The sequence below is a fragment of the Artibeus jamaicensis genome, unplaced genomic scaffold, assembly GCF_021234435.1.
Source record: "Artibeus jamaicensis isolate MK-2021 breed Jamaican fruit bat unplaced genomic scaffold, CSHL_Jam_final scaffold_916, whole genome shotgun sequence".
Lineage (NCBI taxonomy): Eukaryota > Metazoa > Chordata > Mammalia > Chiroptera > Phyllostomidae > Artibeus > Artibeus jamaicensis.
The window spans coordinates 1,282,374-1,304,764 of record NW_026522059.1 but is presented as its reverse complement, the minus strand read 5'-3'; the positions used below and the strand labels follow the sequence as shown (position 1 = coordinate 1,304,764).

General features: G+C 63.7%; 1 protein-coding gene across 12 annotated transcripts in view; it reads right to left on the bottom strand.

Moving 5' to 3' along the window:
- Nucleotides 1-1,759: 1,759 nt before the first annotated feature.
- Nucleotides 1,760-22,391, bottom strand: part of TSNARE1 (t-SNARE domain containing 1) — a 61,526-nt gene continuing 40,894 nt past the window's right edge. For 6 of the 12 annotated variants that reach the window (XM_053661244.1, XM_037166628.2, XM_037166631.2 and 3 more), the window contains 2 exons: nt 8,489-8,594; nt 1,760-2,200 (listed from right to left, as the gene is read on the bottom strand). In XM_053661244.1, coding sequence (XP_053517219.1) covers nt 1,853-2,200; nt 8,489-8,594 — 454 coding nt within the window. In that variant the 3' untranslated portion in view covers nt 1,760-1,852. Of the gene's footprint in view, nt 2,201-5,304; nt 5,428-8,488; nt 8,595-15,333; nt 15,556-16,443; nt 16,497-21,850; nt 22,240-22,391 lie in introns of those variants that run through there. The other 6 variants (XM_037166636.2, XM_037166633.2, XM_037166634.2 and 3 more) reach the window with 6 other exon arrangements.

The following is a 22,391-nucleotide window of genomic DNA, read 5'->3' as shown; positions in this document are numbered from 1 at the left end:
TGGGGTCAGCATCTTTCCCAGCCCTGTGGTCCCCGTGGCTCCGCCGGCCTCACCTGTGGCAACTGGCATGAGGCCAGAGGTGGCAGGCTGGACGTCCCCCCCGACACAGGACATTTTGGAAGCCCATGGGCTGACCTCGCAGTGCCGGGCACAGCATGGGGCTCCCCTGCTCGGCCGCACCCCTTTCTGGCACCTCTGCTCTCGGTTCCTCTTTCTTGCGCAGACGCAGCACCCGCGATGGAAACAGCAGCCCAGCGTCCGCGGGGGTCCACATCCCCAAACAGCAGGGGCGTCCCCGTCATGCCAGGGCCGTGCAGGCGGAGGGAGGGCAGGAGGCAGCTGTGGGCTGTGTGCACAGGTGCCCAGCCCACGGACGGATGCATCCCGTCTCGGGACGCCAGACAGACCTGCGCAGGGACCCCAGGAAGCCGCTCGCCCCCGAGTGCCAGGACAGGCAGGGGTCGGAGCAGCTCCGGGGCACAGAGCCCGGCCCCGGGCCAGCGTGACCAGGCCCCGTTCCGCGGTTTCCCTGTCTTCCACAGGCCAGTGAGTGACCCCTGCCCCACACTTGTCCAGGGGTCAGGCGTCTGGTCAGCTGTAAAAGCTACACCGCGGTCCCTCGTGCACCCCCACACCGCACATTGGAAACCAAGGCCCGGACCAGGGTGTGAACCACCCCCAGCCTGCTGGGCATCCGGCAGGTGCAGCCCTGAGAACGGCCCTTGTCACACAGGCACGAACACACACATACACGTGTGCACACAGACACTCGCACACCAAAGGGGTTGCCATGGGTCACGGCCCCTCTGCTCTGACAGTCCCACCTACAGGGGTCACTGGCGGCTGTCTGGGGGGGCTGTTCAGGCCAAGCCAGGCCCACGGGCTGGGGTGAGGGGCTCTGGGAGGCCCTCCCTGCCCCACCAGGCCACCAGCAGGCCCCTAGAGGCAGGGGATCTCCAGGTGAGTGGTGGCAGTGGATGGGCTCGGGGACCCAGCCCGGCTCCAGCATGGCCAGCACAGTGCACCAGCCCTGGCACCTCGGCACCTCAGTGTCCCGTCTGGTAAGGTAACTGGTGAGGACACAGCGCCCGCACGCCCAGGTGGCCGACGGTGGGGTGGCGGCCAGCAGACGGACCTCAGAGAGCAGCTGGGGCTCAGAACAGGAAGGGCTCCCGGGCATGACAGTGAAGGCAGAGATGGGAAGGGGACAGGGAAGGGAAGGGGACCGAGGGCCGGGGAAGCCGCAGCCCAGCCGAGTGGGGACTGACAGGAAAGACAGATGCCACCTTGCCTGTACACAGACTCACAGAGCGCCACAGCTGCAGGGGCCCTGAGACACTCGGGCCCACTTCACAGATGGAGCAACTGAGGCCCATCCTGGAGAGAGGCGTGTTCAGGAATCCAGAGCACAGGCGCAGGTCCTGGGAGCCAGGAGGGGCCTCCCCTGCTCCCGGGCGGGGGTTCCAGGGCAGAGCTGGCAGGCGCCCCTATGCTGAGCCCACAGGAGCCGAGGGCACAGCAAGGAGCCCCCTCTGGGGGTGCATCCTGTGGGGACTTCAGATCACAGGGAGTGGGCGGCTGGACAGGGGACAAAGGGATGTGGATTGGGCCCTGGAGGCCAGGCGGCGTCAGCCGCAGATTCTGCGACAATTCATTATCCTTCTCACTGCCGAGGATGATCGTGAGCACAATTAGTCTCGGAATTACCATGGAGGAGAGCGTTAAGAGAAAAATAAATTAAAAAGAAATCCATTCGAGCTGTAATTGTAATACAGTGTATCATAGTCAATTGAATTGCAAATACAAGATGGTCCCTTGTCAAATGATCTCAACACGTAAACAATTTGGGTATTTAAATTGGAGACCTGCCAGGGGCAGGGAGCAGAGGTTGGTTGAGGGGGCGCCGGGCACTTCCGGCCAAAGTGGGCTGGCGGCCTCGGATGCTGCAGGGCAGCCCGGGATTCTGGGCTGCAAGAGGCCGCTGCCCGCGGGCCAGGGGGCACCTCCTCCTCCTCGGAAGACACCTGGACGCCTGCTCCGTGCCACCTGTTCCCGTGGACTTCACCGCTGTGCACCCAGAGCTGGCAATGGGTCCTGTTTGCACGCGGGACCCCCACCACACGGGGAGCTCCTGGGGAGCAGGGGTCCTGGTTTCCGTCCTGAACCAAGCCCAGCGAGAGGGCGCACTGGGAACATGCAGCTGCCAAGAGAAGAAATGAATGGGTGAATGATGGGGGGGGGGGTGTGACTGGGTGCTTGAGTGAATGAGTACATGGGGGTTGGACGGGTAGGAAGATGGATCTATAGGTGGGGGGGTGGATGGATGGTGGATGGGTGGGTAGGTGGGTGGGTGTTGGGGGGGGGGGGGGGTATGGATGGGCGGAGGGGGGGGGGGGTGGGTGGGTAAGTGGATGATGAATGGACAGATGGATGGATGGATGAATGGGTAGGGGGTGGGTGGATGGGTGGGTGGATGGATGAATGGGTAGGGGGTGGGTGGATGGGTGGGGGGGGTGCATGGATGGTGGATGGGTGGACAGTTGCCTGAATACACTGAAAAGGCTCATGGACCTCTCTAACCTACTAAGGACAAGTGGCTGTTTTCCCTTGGCAAGAACTGCTGTGCCTGAGCCTCCAGAGCCTGCCTTATCTTCCACCCCAAACGCCGTTTCAAAGCCAAGGAAGCAAAGCAACGCCAAGTGCCACAGGGCTCGAGGTCCCCTCACCCCGAAGCAGCCCACCCGCAAAGCCTCACGAGACCCCTCCAAGGCCCCCACAGACAGCGCCCTGTGCAGAGGGGCCGCCCTGAGCCTGGGGTGCGTGCAGACCTTGCCACGGGGGCCGCCCAGGGCAGGGACGTCACCACTGGCAGTGAGTCCTGGCTCTGCGGCAGCAGGGGCTGCGGCAGCCACCTGTCTGGTGCCACTGAGCTGACAGGCAAGGAGGGCATGGAGCCAGGAACCAGGTGCTGGGCCCGATGACCAAGGCCAGGAGGCCTGAGGCTGGGGGTGAGGTTCAGGGGGGATGGAGCCTGAGGGCGTTCTGGGCACAGCTGTGCCCCCCTGGTGTCCAGCAGAGGACGCCACAGCCCCGAGTCCCACCCCCAGGGAAGAATCCTGACAGCTACAGCCAAGACTGCAGGTCTTCTTCGGTCATAACCACAGGGCCCCTAAGCGCCAGCCGCTCCTGGGCAGAGGGTCCCCTGGCAGGGTCCTCATGGGCTCCTGGAGCAGGTGGGAACCCGGCCCAGCCAGAGTGGGACGGCAACGGGACCACAGGCTCTGCGGGCCGTCCCCCGTCCCCCTCCTGGTGGAGGCTTTCCCGGCCCCCGAGGCACAGAGCAGGAATCAAAGGCTCAGAGGGCGGGGTGTGAACCGGGGCCTGGAGACTCTGGCTTCCACGGTTCCTCCAGGGCCCGGGGCAGCGGAGGGGATGCAGACTGAGGAAGACAAGGGACGGGGGAGCCTGAGGCCGGGTCCCCGCTGCCCACTCACCTCTGACCACCTGCCATGTGCCAAAGCCCAGAAGGTTCTTCCATCCCCCCAGCCTCCCCGAAAAGGAAGTTCAGCAATCCCAGCAAAGCTCTGGGTTCCTGCCGTCACATCTGGCCTGGGGACAAGGAGATGCTTCTAACCCCGCCCTGCTGGCCAGCTGCGCCTCGTATTGTGGAGAAACCACGTGTGCCCCTGAGCCTTCCCAGGAGAAGGAGGGACAGGGGTCCTTCCACCAGCCCTGACGGTCCCGGGAGGGGCACTGAGGTTACAGCTGGTCCTATCAACCTGTCCTGTCTTGTGCCCCTACCGGTGGCCCCGGCCAGGCAGGCCCCTGGCCCACATGGCCCTAGGCCTTGCTGACAGCCACACGGCGGCTCTGAAGGTCGCCTGGACACCGCGCTCTGGAGTCGGGAGGCTGAGTCCAGCAAGGCAGTGGCAGCTGCTGCTGACATCAGCACTGCCCAGGCACCTGCCTGATGGCCCCACGCTGCCCTCGGTCACCAGCCTGAACTCCTCACCCGAACAGCTGCTCCAGGCAGGGCCTCCGAGAAGTGCTGACGGGAGGGCCTGTGGGGTGCTCGGAGCCCCGTGTGTCACACCAGGGGGCTGGCCAGCCCCCCACTCCCTCCAAGGTCACACAGCTGAGGGGAGACGGCAGCATCCCCGCAGGCAACCCCCTTCTCTCCGCACTGCATCCTCCTCTGGAAAGTGGGGGCTGCAGCCCCAGTGCGGGGGCTTCAATGGGACCCCAACCCTGTGCCCCTACCTCTCGGGCTTCCCAGTGAGGGGAGAGAACTGGCCCCACCCCCAAATCCAGGGCCAGACCTGCCTCTGCACAGCCCTCCCCCCAGAGCCAGCCCGTGGGCTCAGGTGCCCAGCAGCCGCGGCCCTCGCACCTGCCAGGAGGTGTGGAATCCAATTTGCTCCTGGCACCGGCTTCAGACGGCCCCCGGCCAGGCAGCTGGTGCAGCGGCAACACTGGGGGGGCGGCCCCCACACCCACCCAGGCTGCGCGGCCCACACCTCGGCCCCCCCTGGGGAAGAAAGGGCTTCGCAGAAGCTCTGAGACCCTGAAGCAGCCTTTGGGACAAAACAGCCTGATCCAGAGATTTCAGATGCCCCCCCCCAGCAGCGGGCTGGGGGTCTGGGCTGCAGGGGGGAGGAGCCATGTGTTCCTGCCCACCCCTTAGCAGGAAGCAGCACCCCACAGATGCTTCTGGAACAAGGGTCCCCAGGGGACTCCCCCTCCCTCCCCCAGTGAGGTCTCGAGCTCTGTGGGGACCTGAGATGGTCGATGGTGACCCCTCAGCGCTGTGCTTGTGGGGACCTCAGTCTGCCTGCCGAGCAGCCCCTCCCCCATCGAGAGAGGCTGCCTCCTGCCCTGTCTGCCCACAGGGGTTTCTCTGCCCTCCTCCTGTTTAGGGGCGTCTCCTCCACAACTCCTTCACCGCTGCAGGATCGGGGAGCCTGGGGACAGCCCAGGCCAGGGGCTTCCCTGCCAGGACCCCTTTATTCCTGGCCCACCCCAGCTGGGCCGCAGGAGGCAGAGAACACAGGGCTTCAGGCTGCAGGGGCCTCGGAGTTGCCCTGCCCCCCACCCGGGTTTCCAGGGTAGGGGCTGGGCCTCCCAGGAGAGGGTGGGCCAGGCCCCGTGCCAGGCCAGCCCCGAAGCAGGTTACTGCCCCGAACCACCCTCACCTCCAGCTCACACCTGAGTCGCATCCCCCCGCAGCGCACACTCCCACTCACACACCCTGCCCCCCACCAGAGCCTGAAAGAAGCCTCCCAGCCACAGACGGATGCAGTCACGCGGAGGCAGTTTATTAGGGCCGCTCAGCCCGGGCCGGTGCGGAGGCGGCAGGTCGGCGCCTGGGCGGGGGACGGCGGGCACAGGGCTCTCCTGGGTCTGCGCAGGCCGGGCCGCAGCACCAACCTGCAAAACAACAGCTCCATCAGCTGCCACTGAGAAGGGAGCCTTGGGTTCCAGACCGGGCTGGGAACAGCAGGGTGGCCCGGTGGCCGGTGTGGGCTCCCGAGCCCGGCTCCTTCCCGCCTGCTGCCCTGGGGCCGTGGCCAGGCTGGGGGCCAGAAGGTACAAGCCTGTCCTTGCTGCCCTTTGCACAGGCCAACGTTGGGTGGGCCCCGGGGTGGTGGGCCCTCGTCACAGAGCAGAGGGCGGGTCCTGTGGCCAACCGCGCCAGCGTGGACTCTCCCAGCCCTGGTCAGCTCCCACCCAGGCCCTGCCGGCCCCTGCCCCTGCCCATGCCCCCCAGCCCTGCCCGGCCTGTCCTCCCCGGATGGTCCTGCCTGGGCCTGACCCACCAGGGCCCTGGAGGACATTGCCCACCCCTCCTATTGTCAACGTCCCTTACGCTGTCATTGTCTCCTCCCGTCACTCTGCCCAGTGGCCCTGGGCCCCTCCCTCAGTGGGGAAGCTCAGCTACCAGGGAGAGCCCAGAGCAGACATGTGGCCTCTGGGACCGCCTCGCCCCAGACCACGGCTGCGTGAGGGTCATTCCTGCGGGGCGGGGGCCCCGGGCCGGCTCGAGGGGCCTGGACGGGGGAGCATCCTGTGCACACACATTCTGCTGGTGTTCGCAGGCAACACACTCTTCATAGCTTATTGGCAATTAATATTTCATTATCTTCTGTGGACTTAGCTTAATTATTCAATTTGTTACTGCAATTACTGAGAAGCACCCGGAAGCAAAACTGCTTGCTTTGGGTGGGGAGACCATCGGCGGGGCTCTGGCCAAGTGCACCCCGATTCTCAGATGCCTGTGTGGCAGGCTTTGCCCCAGGGGCTCCGCCCGGTCCCACTGAACCCTCTGTTTCCACAGCAAAACCCTTTTTCTCTGCCAGGACCGCCGGGGACGTGCCCCTCCATGTCCACGCCCCTCTGTGTCCACACCCCTCCGTGTCCGCGCTTCGGGTGGGACCGGGCCCCTGCGTCTAAGGGGGGCCCTGAAGGCCAGCAGAGCTGCTCTGACGCCCCAACTGCGGAAGGACGAGGGGTCCACACAGCCCTCTCCAGAGTAAGTGCCCGCGCCGTCCTCCCACCAGCCCCCACCTGCACCTCCGTGGGCCGGCGGGGGCAGCTGAGTGAGGCAGCCCCCACGTGAAGCCCCTACTGAGTGCTGGGTGAGTGGAAGACACTCACAGTGACCACAGCTGCCTCCTGCCATTCCGGGGGTCGGGGGGGGCACGCTCCAGCCCCTTCATTCATCCAATTACAGGGGGAGGGGCGGGCAACAGAGGCTCTGCCCTCCCTCCGGCCCCATGTGCACACCCGTGCAGTCACTCGGACACAACATGCGTGCAGGTGCAGGCACACATGTGCACGTGTGTAGACATGCAGACATGTAGACACATGGGAGGAGGCTCCCCACGTGGCCCCCGACGGCCCTGAGGCCGATGCTCCCCAACTCTCAGAAAACTAAACCGCGACATGTGATGAGCCCCACAGGGCCCCTCACATCTCCATGCGCGTGAAAACTGCTCCCTGACTCCCGCCGGGACCCTGCTCGCCTCTGCACAGAGGCCCAGCCTGCCACGCTGGCAGGGAGCAGGGTCCTGGGCAGGCTCCCACTCACTCCCCGCGTCCTGCGTCCTGTGCCGTGCTTGGTGACCACCGGGAGCCCTGGTCCTGCAGGGCCCACAGACAAGTCCACGGCCACCACGTCTGACGTGGAAAGAGGTTGTGAGGGCACGGACGCTGCAGCCGTGCACCCAGGATGGTGGGGAGGGGGCCCCACTTCCCAAGCACTGCCCCCTTCTACAAGGTTCCACCAGCTCCTTCCCCAAAGAGCTGGGACTCACACCAGGTGACTGTGCCTTGCTCTGCCCGCCCGCCCAGCCCATGCAGCTGTGAGCCGGCTGCACCTGCCGGAGACACAAAGCCAGGACTTCACCCTGAGGCTCACAGCCAAGCTGGCAGGACAGAGCTCTTTCTCCAGACTCACAGGAGACATCAGCAGTGCAGGGACTCAGAATCACAGGGACACCTGTCCCTGTCCCGCATGCTGAGCCTGACCTGAGACCTTCACCTGCAACCTCCTCACCATGCGAGTGGCCTGAGGTGCTTCTGGAAACAGCTGACCTTCCCTGAGTGGGAAAGGGGGGCCCAGCATGGAGACCGGGGATGGCTGGCTTGTCCTATATTGTCCCAGATGCCACCAGGACCAAGGGGGTCCAATCCTGACACAGGCTCAGTCTAGACCCCAGTGACTCTAAGCCCCAGCACTGGTCACACACTGGGCACGACCCTAGTCACTGCTGAGTCACCTGACACAGAGGAGGAAAGGTGGGTGGATGGATGGATGAATGGATAGATGATGGGTGGATGGATGGATGATGGATGGATGGATGATAGATGACGGGTGAATGAATGGATGGATGGATGGGTAGATGATGGATGAATGGATGATGGGTGGATGGATGGATGGATGGATGGATGGATGGATGGATGATGGATGGATGGATGATGGATGAATGGATGATGGATGGATGGATGGATGGATGATGGATGGATGATGGGTGGATGGATGGATGGATGATGGATGGATGATGGATGGATGGATGGATGGATGGATGATGGATGGATGATGGATGGATGGATGGATGGATGGATGGAGGATGACGGATGAAGGGATGATGGATGGATGAATGAATGAATGACAGGTGATGAATGATGGACAGATGGATGGATGATGGGTGGGTGGATGAATGGATGGATGGATGATGGATGGATGGATGGATGGATAGACGGATGATGGATGGATGGATGATGGATAGAGGATGATGGATGGATGATGGGTGGATGGATGGATGGATGATGGATGGATGATGGATGGATGGATGGATGGATGATGAATGGATGGAGGATGGGTAACACATCAAGGAGGGGTGGTTGGAGGGATGAAATGAGGATGGATGGAAAGACAGATGAGTTGATGATGGAGGGCTGGATGATGTGGGGGCAGGTAGGCACTTACCACGTTGGCATCACTTTCGGACAGAGGTGGCAATGATGAGGACGATGACCAGCAGAACAGTGACTCCAGCTGACAGGAAGTAGCACTTGATCTTGCGTCTCTGGAGCTGGAAGAGAGAAAGAGGCTGCTGCTGTGCCTCGGCCCCAGCCTCCCATCCCAGGGGGGCACTCGGCTCGCGCCTGCTGGGATGGTGGCACGCAGGCGGCTGGGCCCACACCGGGCTGGCACACACTCACTGGAGCACAGCCCTGGGCCAGGCCGCAGGGAGGGGGTGGGCCGGGCTCCAGAGGCAGCCAGGCCCGCTGTGGTTCAGTCACGTCAGGCTGGGGGGTCTTATCACCGCCCTGCACAGAGTGACGCCACAGACTGCAGAGGGGCCCTGAAAGCCTTAACCGAGATGGCATGTGTGGGGTGCAGAGTCTGGGGTCCGGCAAGTCCCAGACGTGTCACCGTCACCAGACACTCTTTGTGTTGCTCCTGTCTGTCACCACGGCCATTACCAACGGGCCAGCTCCGGGCTCCAGCATCAGGGTCTTGCGGACAAAACACAACAGCTCTGTGCTGGGCCCTCACCAGGGAGGGGTTGAGGGGCCACGTGAAGAACAAGACGCTTCTCGCGGATCCTGAGGGGGCAGCAGGGACTCCACAGCTAGGCCGGGAAGCAGGAGGCAAGGGATCGAGGGAGACCCGGAGCAAGACGCAAGACGGGAGCTTCACTGGGAACGCCATGGAGTGGGGGTGGGTGGCGGGAGGGGACAGAGAGGCCCACACTGAGCTGCTGTGCCAGTCCGTGGGAAACTGTGAGCGGGATCGGCGCATGCAGGAGCGCCAGTGCCAAGGCCACTGGGGTGCAAACGGGAGGGTGGGCTGGGAAAGGTGGGACACCCGGACAGGGGGCCACTCAGGAGGAAGGCCGACCCATGAAAGGTGAGGCCCTGAGCAGCAGAGGGAGGGTCAGAGGGGGCAGGGGCATGACCGAGGGGGAGGAAGGGAATCCTCAGAACCGGCTGTAACCAGATGTTCAAGGGAAGTAAAGTAGGGAAGTCAAGGGTGAGCCCCCAGGTTGACCACCTGAGTCATTAGGTGGATGTCACGGCTGCTCATTCATCCCCCCATCAAAGATCTCGCTCATTCGTGCCCTCACCCACCCACCCACGCCCCGCCCACCGGCTTCTCCAGGCAGCTGTGAAGTGGGGGTGGAGCATGGAGCGCAGTGAGGGTTTTGGGGCAGGGACACAGGCCCTGCTCCGAATGGTGTCTCATCTGTTGGAGCTGGTGGGAGGACCAGCCCCTCGGCTGCCTCAGTGTCACCCACTGGGGAGGGACCCACACATCAGCCTGAAGCGTGACCATCATCAGAACAGCCCCGCCTCCCAGCCCTGCGCTCTAGGCCAGGACGTGGGGCTCAGAGAGGTTGTGGGACCTGTCCCTGGCTTCACAGATGGCTCGGCCAGACGGGCTGCTGTCCTGAGTCATACCGCTGCGCAGAGGGGCCCGGCGCGTGGGGGAGGGGCACGGAGGGCCAGGGCGGGAGGCCCAGAGTGAACCAGCTCCGTCCAGGAGCTCACGGACGGGTGGGCGGACAGTCAGATGCCTGCAGCCGCCCTGGCCTGACCGTGTGACCTGGGCGTGTCCCGGCTTCTCCCATCAACAGGCCCCCACAGTGTCCAGCTCTCACTGCCTGTTGGGCTGTACCCACACCTGCCCAGCCTGGTCCCAATCGACCTTCCTGGGACCTGGCGCTGGCTGAAGCCTCGTGCTGGGCCAGCTCGTGCTGGCTGTGTGACCCACACTCAGGCCTGGCCCCTCTACCCTGCACCCTAGGGTGAACACGGGAGGGGACGCTGGGAGCCCCGGGAGCAGAGGAGGGGCCGTGGCTGGAGTGACCCTAAGAGGAACAGGATGGGTCACCTGCAGGGGCGTCACCTGCAGGGGAGGGGGAGGGCATTTCCCAGGGCCCCCCCAAACCTATAAGCAGCAAAGCCGGACCCTTCCAGCCCCCTCCCCACCCCAGCACGAACAGCAGCCTGGGCCTGTGCAGAGGCTTCAAGGGGAAGAGGTGGGGCTGGCGGAGACAGGCAGGCCCAGGGCCCCCAGATGCTCGGGCTGGGACATATGGTGGAGGTGGGACAGCCCTTTGATGAGGCGCTGGCAGCCGGCGCACGGCCAGCTCCCCTCGGGCACAAGGCAGAGCCCCTACCAGCTTCTCCGCTCCTGTCCCCACCCAGCACCTGCAGCCCCCCACCCAGGGAGGAAGCCCCTCTGCCACCCCCATCACAGACCTCATCTCAGGTCGGTTCCCAGCAGTGGGAGGCAAGAACAGAGGGGCCCAGGGCCCCTGAGGGGGGCACAGGCCACGTCTCCGTCCTCCAGGAGCACCCGACATGGGCACTGGTGCCCCTCCCCAGCTCCCCGCCAGCCCCGGGGGCAGGCAGCCACCACTCACAGGCTGACCTCCCCGACTCCTGATGGAAATGCGTTGGCCCCATCGGTGACCTGGGAAAGCGAGGGGGAGGCTTCCTTGCTGGGGGGTGAGATCTGCTGTTAAGTGTCCCTGTGTCTGGAGGAGCGAAGTGCTGGCCCATGTTCACGGGGCCATTGCTACAGGCGGGGCCCAGGGATGGAGGGACGGTCAGGCACCTGGACAGCCGCTGCACTGGGGGAGTGCCCTCGCCCCCCAAGCCCTCACTCCCTGTGCCAGCGGCCACCGGACAGAGTGCTGTGGGGCCACCATGACGCTGACCTGACCTATCGGTGCTGTGGGTTGGACTGTGTCCCCTAAAATAGGTTCAAGTCCTAGCCCCCAGCACCCCAAAATGGGACCTCCCTTGCTGAGGGGCCTGTGCAGAGGTGACTCAGTGGAAGCCAGGTCACTAGGGTGGCCCTGACCCAATGTGACTGGTCTCCTTATGAGCTGGGGACATCTGGGCCCAGGGACACAGGGAGAGCACCATGTGACCGGGTGGACAGCTGCCCGCAGGCCAAGAACAGAGGCCCGGACAGGCTCTCCCTCACCAGGGGGCCTCAGAAGGAGCCAGCCCCGCTGCCGCCTGGATCTCGGACTCCCGGCCTCCGGGGCTGGGAGGCCATCACTGTCCCCCATCCCGCTGCCCCGTCTGAGGAGTTGGTCACCTGAGCTAACAGATGCGCACAGGTCCCCGTCTTCCTCTGACCTTGGGGAGTGATGGCCCCAAGGTCCTGAGCGCCTGCGCCAGACACGTCTGGGCAGCAGGGGCCTCGGGCCACGCCCTGGGAGCCGCCCAACCCGGTGGCTGGTCCCGCTCCCTCGGGACTGTCACAAGGCCCCAGGGACCAGGCTCCACGCAGACGCTCCGAGACACACAACAGCCCTGTCCTGGTGGTGCCAATCTTGGGCCTCTGGGGAGGGTGCTGGGCCCGGCCCCTGACCATGACCCCGGGAACAGCCGGCAAGGGGCCCAAATGCCCATTTCAGAGACACAAACGCTGAGGCTTCGAACGACAGCTCGTCCTCAGCCCAGGAGTGGCATGGGGACAAAGCTGCCCGAGGACCAGGAGCAGGGAGACGGTGCAGCAAGGACAGGGGCTGGGGCCGGGTGGGGGCCAGTGGGGGTCCTCGGTCCTGCCTCCGCACCCAGGAGGGGGCGCTGTACCTGTCCCTAGCCTCGCTCCCCACACCCTGGTGCCCAGCCAGCTGTCTGCTGTGACTGATCTCTCGGAAACAACAGCACTTGGGGAGGCCGGTGGGCTGGGGGCGGGGCTCCAGTTGCCTGGAGCGACGCTCTGGACGGGGGCCCAGTTAGTGTTGCCTGTGCGGGGCCCGAAGCACCCCGGTGTGGGGACCGGTGACTCAGTTCACTGGCCGCAGAAGGGCCCCAGCCACTGAGCCCCAGAGTGGAGCCCTTGGCACAGCCTCCTCCTCCACCATCTGCACTCTACACGCAGAGAACTCCTGCTCACCCTCCATGACCCGCTCCCCGGCCACCGCCTCCGGGATGGCTTCCCAGATGCTCCTCGCTGCATGAGGCCCCAGCTCCCCGTGTCCCTCTGCACACAATCTGCCCCTGTCATCCCGCTCAGCGGCTGCCCCTTCCCCCTCGGGCTCTCAAAGACGGGCGACCTGTGGCCGACGACCGCACTGAACTCGGCGGCAGACGGGAGCACAAGCAAGAGGAGCTACGCGGCCGCCCCGCCATGGAGCCATGGGGCCAGGAAGGCTCCACAGGCACCGCTCCGTGCCCACAGTGAGAGGAGGGGTGGGCACTGGGCTGTCAGTCCCGTGGCCCCCAACAGGTGTCCCCTCTGCCTGAACCCCTTCTACTAAGGATACGGGGTGCTGGGGCACAGCCCCAGGGGACAGTGCCTCCCTCCCCAGGGGACCGAGGCCATTGTCCCAGGAGCTCACCTTCTGGTCAATGTCACCGAGGGGCGGGGCCCGGACACCAGAACACACTTTCCCACCAGCCCTTCAGGCCCCGGCCTTGAACACGAGCGTCGCGTGGGGCCCAGGTGCCTCCTCACAGAGGCTGGGAAACAAACAAACAGAAACCCTGGGGCCCCTCTCCAGCAGCAGGGGCCCCGAGGGAGGCCCAGGGTGGGGATCAGAGGAGGGGGCGGGGCGCCAGGGAGGCGGCGTGAGGCCCCCGCCCTCCCATCTGCAGGGCTCCCCCTCCGCACACAGGCCAGGTCCCAGCAGCTCAGAGAAGGGCAGTGGCCCCCACCTGGGGCTCCCGGGGTGCAGGGTGCGCTCGTGGCTGTGGGACTCCATCCCTCTGCCCCACTGGGGCCCTTGTCGCCCCTCAGAAGCCCCGGGCCCCTACCCGCTTTCTCAGGACCTGCTTCTCATGCAAATGCATTCAGAATACATGGCATTTCGGAAATATCTATTTGTATATATTTAGACTCCACTTCAAAAGAATTATTCAAAACCAGAGCACTTGGGTAGATGGGTGTGGAAAGGCTTGTTTCTTAAGTGTTTGCATCAAAGATGCTGTGTTTTCTGAGTGGAGCACAAAGGCCAGAATTACTGGAACAGACACGTTCTGCTGCAGGGAATCACAGTGATGGGCTGGCTCAGGGGCTCTGGGTCCTGAGGACAGGATCCGGGCACCCGCACCGAGGACAGGGCACCGGGCGGCAGAGCGCTCTGCGGAGTGACCACAGGTCCCCGAGGGCCTGGCCGGGCCAAGGCGTGTGGCGCCAAACTCGGGGCCTGTCCCCCAGGGGCTGCCCGGACAGTCCCGCACCATCCTGCCCCGGCCAGGTCCCGGCCTGAAGGGACAGGGACCCACCCTCTCCAACCAGGACAGGGGAGCCCCCCGGAGGCCCCAGTGTGCCAGCGCCAGCACGTGAAGGATCATGGGTGTGGCCGGGGCCACACCAAATGCGTGGCCCGAAGGGCGACACACAGGCGCCCGCTGAGCACCAGCCGGTGACCGGTCCCGGAGCTTCAGTCTCCTTCCGCACAAGTCGCGCTGACGGTCGGGTCTCGTGAAGTCAGGAGGTGATGCCTGGGGTCCCCAGGGTCCCCAGGACGTCATGCTGGGAACACACACGCTCTCTCTCTCTCTCTCATCACTGTTCCCCACACCAGGGGGTCGTGCCTGGAGGGGGTCCCTCCCAGGCAGGAACAGGAGGAGAAAGCGCTGGGCCCGGGAAGGTCTGCAGCAGACACTTCTCTCCATCGGCGTCGGGGGCGAGGCCACTGTCCCTGCCGAGGGGGCAGTGGCAGCCCTGGGCGTCTTCTTTCCTCAGGGCGAGCGTCAGAGCTGGGGCAGAAGGCCAGTCTACTTCGGACATTCGCTTGCTCTCTTGTCCTTTGCTCCGGACATTCGCTTGCTCTCTGGTCATGTCCTTTGCCTGGTCCCCCTCGTGTCTTACTTGAGTGGCAGAGGCCTGACCCCTCCCTGTTAGAGGAAGCCCATTCATCTGATCCCAGGACGTGAGGGCCTGACGTCTCCTTCACGGCCTGGCACCCCCGCCGCCTCTTCCCTGGGAGAGACGGGGCCTGCAGTCTCTTCCCGGCACCAGGGCTCTGGCCCTGTCAGCCTCGCTCCTTCCTGGTGGCTTCCGCACCGGGTCAGGGGCCCCGCGTCTGCTGGCACAGGAGGGTATGTGCTGTGCACACAGCAAGAGAATGACACCAACTCGGCGTGTGACGTGGGGTCCCACGGGGATGCAAACCCCAACCAGACGGGACTGGTGGTGGTGATGGTGGTGATGATGGTGATGACTGCCCCTGACCAACTTGAGTTCACCCCAGACTCTCGAGTACTTCACGGTTAGAAAACCTACACATGGCATCAACCCACCGACGGTTTGAAGGAGAGAAACTAAATAACCACCCAACAGGGTGTGAAAGCGTATTTGAGGACATGAACACCCACCCAGGACTTTTAGAAAAGCTCCTCTCGAGCCCCCAGCAAACTTCTCGGTCTGACAGGAGCACCCGTGACAAACCTAACTGTCACACTCCTAACACGGCAGTGTGGGAAGCGACCCTTGTAAGGACCCAAACGGGGACGCCCCTGTCACTGCGAGGCCGACACACGCCAGAGCCCCCACCCAACACAAGGGTCTAGAGAGAGAAGCTAAAGGCAGGCTCATGGAGAGGGAGAAATAAAACCATCGTTATCAGCAACGACAGGGTCCTCGTCAGAGGGGCCCTGGAAGACATCTAGGGCAAAGCATCCGAAAGGAGACGTCACCACGCAGCTGCACACGCCTGACAGAAGTCACACACGGCGCCCCATCCCGCACCCCTGGGCCACTCACAGAGACTGACGAAAGGCCTGGTTTAGGGGCAGCTCTCTGAAAGGCCACTGTCTCCCTCTGGGACAGTCGGTGTTCCCACGCATCTCACCCACCAGAGCAGACGTGAGACGCAGGGGGACGCACTGTGTCTGCTGATAAGACCCGGCACCTCGGCGATGTCCGTGCTCTGCAAACGCTCCACAGAGTTAACTCAGCCGCAACGGAGACGCTGATGGGCTGTTCCGGAAGCTTGAGCAAAGGGCCGGCAAGAGTCCAGGTGACCCAGACAGGAGGGTGATGGAGTCATCTACCAGGTGGCATCACCTAGTGCAAAGCTGGTGACAGGAAGAGTGAGGGGTCCATGTGGCAAGGGGCAGAGGCCAGCCGGAGAGCCCTGTGTGGGGGCTGAGCTCGGACAGAGCCAGCAGCACAGAGGACAGGGACAGGGGCTGGGGGCACTGACCACCCCGCCGGGAATGGAAAGGCAAGCTGGGGTCCTTCAGACCAGGCGGGTGGGGGCGCACGGTTCGCACAAAGCCCTCAGACACCCAGAGGCCCCCCGAGGGAGGCCTCGGGGGACGCACGGGTGGGAGAGAGGTCTGCAACCCGACCCCAACCAGGCGTTGCATCCCGGGGACACACTCACATGTCTGCAAGTGTGTGTCTGTGCTATGGGTCACGGGAGGGAACAGACAAGCTGATTATAAAAACGGGCACAAGCCATGAACAGACTTTTCACAGCAAAGAAAACCCATATAAACGTATGAAAGATTCCGCTGCATTCGTAACCAGGGAAACGCAAATGAAGACCACAGTGAGGTACTGTTTTACACCCGTCAGTCACGGCTCTACCGGCAAAGATCACGGCTGTGCCGGGAGAGCGTCTGGGAAGCAGCACTCGGGTGTGAGGACACAGCGACTCACGGCCACTCTGGGGATCGCTCGGGGCCATCTGATGAAGGGGGCCGTCCACACGCCTGACCCAGCGGCCCCAGTGCTAAGTGCAGATTAGGGGGGAGGACCCTCCCCCTGCTCTGAGGCAGACGGCACCCAGACAGACAGAGCCCCCAGAGGACAGCACCCACGGCGGGCAGCACCCACGGCGGTGAGCCCCGGCACCACCGAGTCAGGAGCACCCTCCGTCTCCGTGAGAGGAGAGTGGGTTTACGCACCCCTGGAAAGTGAGAGGTACGGCTTTGCACGACCACGTCGGGGAGTCCTGGGGAGAGGAGAAGCAGCCTCAGGAGAACGCAGATTGCGGGCCCCATTTTAGGCACTAAAAAAAGCAAAGCCGAACATCACACTAACAACCAACACACTTTACCCGCGGGCTCCGAGTGGAGCGGCACCAAGCTGCTCTGAACACCCGATGGGCAGCGATCGCAGATGTGACCTCAGGGACGAGTGTCCCCGGGCCGAGCCCCACGGGGACCCGTGCTGACAATGTCTCGGTCCTGCCGGGTCAGGGGGAGGCTGACGGGAGTGCCCCTCATCACAGTTCCCCGGACACAGCCCACACGGCCTGTGCCAGAATCAAACGCCAGACCAGCAAATGACCCCAGGAACGGTGGCCTTTGGCCTGTGAGGGCTCTGCGAACCCGTGTCCTTTAACCCGCGTGGCGTGACCCGAGCACAGCCCTGCTCTGAGGTCTGGCCTGCTGACTCCATGTGCTTCGCCCCCCACACCCCCTATGACGAGCCGAGTAACCGGGTCCATGGTAAGATTCGGACACACCCCACTCCCAGGTTCCAGTCCCCAGCCCGCTTGCAGGGGCCTCCTGGGGACCATCATCGCCGGCCACTGAGGACGAGCCGTGCCTCCACCACACACAGCTCACACCCCGTGACACGCCCCCCCCAAGACCACAGGGCTGGGCTCCCACAGGGGCCCTCACAAGCTTCATACCGAGCCGACGGTCTAGGACCTGCTCCAGCTACACCAGCCCCTTGCTTTGGGCTGCTCCGGCCACTGCGTCCCCCAGCCCCAGCCGTCCCCAGAGCCGGAGCCAAGAGCCCCCTTCCAGGCTGGGTCCATCACCTGCCTGGTGGCCCCCTCACCCTGCCCATCTCCCCCGGGCCACCAGCTCACATGGCACTGTCTGGCCCTCTCATTTGTCCTCTGAGGGGACAGGCAGCTTGGCCCTCAGCCAGAGTCAAAGAGACTGGGTTCCAACCAGGTGCCACCGTGGGGTGGCCCTGTCCCCCACGTGGCCCGGGGCTCGCCGAGAATTCGGTGGAATGGTGTCCGCACATGGCAGAAGCTGGTTGATTCCAAAACAAAAGTATAGTCCCCCCCCCTCCAGGGCCCAACACGCCCCTTCCCAAGCGTCTCTGCCAGCCTGTACTGCCCCTGCGGCCAGCCAGCACCCTGCCAGGCCCATTTGGCTGGCTCACAGGACAGGGGGACAACCACTGAGGTCCCAGGCCTTGTAAGTGTGGCGGGAGCCTGGCTGCGCAGTGACGGCATCTGGAGCAGTTTATTCACACTGCCAGGTCGCATGCATGCTCCTCGCTGTGCTTTCCTGCAGACCCTCCACTGGTCCTGCCGACGGCACCTGCGTGGGCCCTCGCGGGCCGCCCTGCAGCAGTGGCTAAGTACCAGGGGCGGGGAACACAGCATTGGTGTGGCCGGGAACCCGCCGTGGGCCAGGCGGCACAGCCACAGGCGAGTCACCACTTCCACCTCTCCAGCAGGCACCTCAGAGGGGCTCTGGCTGGAGCCGTGTGGACAGTGCCCCCCGAGACCACCCTCAGGGACTGCCCCTTTCTCCCCGCGCCCCTGCAGGGAGACCGGGGCGAACCAGCACTCCCAGGGTCCAACAAAGAAGGGCAAGGCAGCCAGCTGGGCGCTGGGGGAAGGGGGCTGTCCGTGGTGCTGAAGCTCAAACCCATGCTGGGGACAGGTGCCCTGGCGGCCTGCTGAGGCCAGGGACACTGGGAGGTGAGCGTCAGGTGTGCCCAGGGGAGGAGCTGCAGGGGCATCCACCCCGCCCCCACCCACGGTCAGACCTCTGCTGTTCCTACGCCCAGCCTGTCACAGGGGCCTCGCCTAAGGTCACCTGCCCAGGACTCCGTGGCAGCTGGCGATTCCCTGTGGCCGGGGCTCCAAAGGAGAACTGAATCCCCCAAAACTGGAATCGAGGAAGGACAGAAAGGGACTCTGAGGGCGAGGAGGCTGGGAAGTGGCTACGGGTGGCTTTTCCTGCCCACGGCCTCCCACCCGCGGGCCACACACCTGCAAACAGGCGGGAGCCACTCAGGGGGCCACGGTCCCCCGATTAGGGTGTCGGGCTTGTCCATCCCAGGCGGTGCTGCCGCGCGCCCTGCCTTCCAGAAGCACACAGCAGACCCTAGAACCGCTGGCCCAGGAGAAGGGCCGGCAGCCCGTCAGAGGGCCAGCCCACATGCACCGCACCTCCTGTGGGCGGGCGCCACCACCGGCTGCCCACCGCACCCTTCGGTCTGCAGGGCACGTACTTTAAGAGCCAGCTTGTCTGACGCCCGGGTCCTCTGTTGGGTTTAATTTTGCTGTTTTTCTGCCCTGCTGTCAAGAGGTAAACAGGCACACTGTTCTGTCTCCTAAGGCGGTCAGATTAATAATTCATGGGCGGCAGGGGGCAGGGGAGGCCGGCTGGGCTTTCATCCCGGCTCTGTCCCCACTGGCTGTGTGACCCAGGCAAGTCACTGAGCCTCTCTGGGCCTCTTCACCTCCTGCACAGGTGAGGACTGGGGGTGGGGGTGGCTGGCTGTGAGTGCTCAGGTGAGAAGGGGTCCCACTTCCTCCCCACCCCACAGATTAGGCAGGCGCTGCTTACCCCCAGCTTTGTCATGACCTTGGGGGGCCGCCCCCCTGGACAGCACCCTGACGGGGAAGTGAGGACCCGAGAGATTGAGCAGTGTGCTCAAAGTCACCCCGAGGGGTCAGGGGTCACCAGCAAGGTGGGCTTGGGACCCAGGCTCTCTGCCGCAGGGCTGAGTCCCGTGCTGAGTGAAGGCAGCGGCCGCCCCACTGGGCACAGCCTCGGAAGGAGGACGAGATGCCGGCTGACAGGTCCCTAGAACACTGTTTCTCTGAACTCAAAGGAAAACAGTCTCATTTGCATGCAATTTGCATACAGCTGCTGAAAATGAGCCCCAATTCCCCACCACTTTAAAACTGCATTGTTTCTGCCTCAAAGGGACCTTCCCACGCACACACCCATCCCCGGATCACCCCGCTGTGGGTGGTGTCCCCTCGTCACCTCTCTCCGAAGGAGGCAACTCCCCCTCCCAGCCCAGCCCCCACACCCCCCTGGAGTGGCCAGGGTCCCAGCCAGCAGAGCAGGGCGCACACTGGGCAGGCGCTCACCCTGAGCCCGGGCCCTCGCACAGCCGGCCCTGCGAGGCTCAGCGCCTGGGCCAGGCCGACACAGACGCTGCTCCACCGCCGCCCCCCAGCCGAGCCCCTGCGGGAGCCCCCATCCTGCACCCTGTGTCCAGGCTCAGGAGTCCTGGACAGGCCCCCTTCTGGTACAGAGCTCACAAGCCCCATCTGGGATGGAACCTGCAGCCCAGGAGGAGACCTGGACCGCAGGGGAGCCCAGAGGCACCTGCAAGCAGGGTCTGGGCCTCCGAAGACCCCGGGGCGGAGGGGCTTGTCCTATAAGCGTCTGGGCAGTGACTGTGGGTGGTGTCCCACCCCTTCCTCCCGGCTGCCTAGTCTGGGCCCAGCTCAGGGCCAAACGCCTCGTCTGGGGAGTTGCTGCTCCCCCTCCGCCCCACGCCCGGCCCCCACCCTCCTCTCAGCCCTCTCCCTCCTCCTGTAGCCCAGCGGCCCCCAGCCCTGAGAAGTCCGCCTGTGCTCTTGGCTGCCCGACCCTCGCTGTTCTCCCAACACCACCGGTGGGTGAGCACCCAGCTCCCCACCCAGCACACGCGACTGCACGCAGTGCACACACACACACACACACAATAAACACACCCGCACAGCCAGGTGCACGCACACACAAGTACGAGTCTCCCCTGCAGGTGCCCACGCCTGTCTATCGTGTCTGGGACGAGCCCCCACCTCTTCGGCCTCAGGTTTCCTGGGCAAAGGAGCGCGCCCGGGCGGTAAGGGCACAGCTCCGGGGCCCGCGTGCACACAGGGCCACCCCTCCCGTCCCCACCAGCTGTCCCCATATGCCCTGGGACACAACCCGCTTCTTTGCAGACAGGAGAACAGATCTGCAGCAACTCAGTCACAAGAAGGACCCCCCAGCATCCACTGCACCCAAGTGCCACAGTCTCAGGCCCTGCAAACTGCAGTCGCCATTTACTCACCGGCCCGGCCTCCCCGACGAAAAGGCGGGCCCCTCCCCTGTACCAGCACAGGCTCACCTTCCCCAGCAGGGGGGGGGGGGCTCTGACGTCGGGGCAGCACCTGCGGGCGGCCAGGATGGGCACTGGTCTTCTGCTCCCAAACATGACTCCCGGCCCTGGGAGCTGGGCACCGTGGTGACCACACGCGGGAAGGCCCAGGCCACAGTCCACACGGCCCCAGTCCGCCTGGCAGCAGCCCGGACGGGGGGCGGGGGGGACGGAGGGACGGTACTTTTGGGTCTTCCTGCTAAACCACAAGGCTGGTCACGTGACCCCACAGCTCACTAACATTTCATTTAGAGTGAGGCCAGCAGCCTGTGATGCTCCTTTCGCACATGGCACATTCGTTTTACCCCAAGTTACACACGTAGGAATTTCCCCTTCCAGTTGTCTAGAAAAGTTCGTGCCAGACTGGCCCTCTGCTTGCCGGTGGGCAGAACGCACTCCAAGACCCTGGGGTCTTTGGTTTCCATGCCCACTAGACAGAGCGCTCCCCACAGACCAGACTCCACCTCTCTGATGCCAGGCGGGGCAGTGGGGGGGCCAGATGCTCAGAAGGTACCGAGTTGTACTTTCCCAGGACCCTGTCCACCTTGTCCCTAAGTGTCCAACTTTGTTGGCATAAACCTGTTCCTAGAACTCCCACTGTTTGTGGAGTTCCTGCTCTCCTCCTCCTGGGTCACACTCCGAGTGGCTGTCGGGTTTGCACAGCGTTTCCGAAGCAGCCGCCTTCGGCTCTGTGGAGATGGTTACAAACCCCCGAATTCTGCTCTGCGTCTCGTGTCTTCTTGCTGATTTCTCTGGGTTGATTCTATAGTGCTTTACTTTTATCTTTTTAACATCTCAAAGCATTCGTTCTCAGGCTTGCTCCCCCTTCGTGCAGGCGTGCAAAGCTGCAGTTTCCTCTGAAGGACGCGGCGGATGCGAGTGTGGTGTCCTCACTGTGCTTCACTCCCGCCTTTGTCGCATCGGTAACGCCTTCTTCTGAGACCTCTGGATTCTCCGGAACCAGGTTTGAATTCCCACATGCACAAGATGCTTTTTTATTTTTTTTGCTGCTGGTATCAAACGGTGACATTTCTCTACCTGCATTGTGTCCTGCCTCCCTAGTTCTCCGAAGCTCTGAACACCAGTGACACTGGTCTCATGACCCAAGTCACAATCAGACCTTGTAAATATCCACCCCAGACAAGAAAAAGCTGAAGGAGTTCACCACCACCAAGCCAGCATTGCAAAAAAATGTTAAAGGGGCTACTTTAAAGACAAGAAGAAATAACAGATAGAAATCATAGAATGGCGATAACTACGTACCTGTCAACAATTACTCGAAATGGAAGTGGAATAAACGATCCAATCAGGAGACATTCAGTGGCTGAATGGCGAAGAACACAAGACCCCTACACAGGCCTGCAGGGGTCTGTCTCCACCGGAGACTTGCGTCAGGTGAAGGGCACAGACAGCAAGTGACAGACGGAAGAAGATGCCCCACGAAAACAGGGAGTTTTAAAAAGCTGCGCAGCAACACTAGCACCAGACAAAGACGGACTTCGAAACAAAGGCGACAATGAGACCAAGAGCCCAGCAGTCCCCGGTCTGGGTGTCCGTCCGGAGAAACCGAGAACGTAGATTCGGAAAGACACGCGCACACACCTGTCCACCGCAGTGCCATGTACAGGAACCTAGACACGGAAGCGGCGAAGGGCCCGTCACCAGACCAGTGGGCAAAACACGAGGGGTGCGCGGTCCGGCAGGACACCGCTCGGCAACGGGGAGAGGGAGATTCTGCCGTCCGCGCCAGCGGGGCGGACCCCGGGGCATCGTGCTGAGGGAA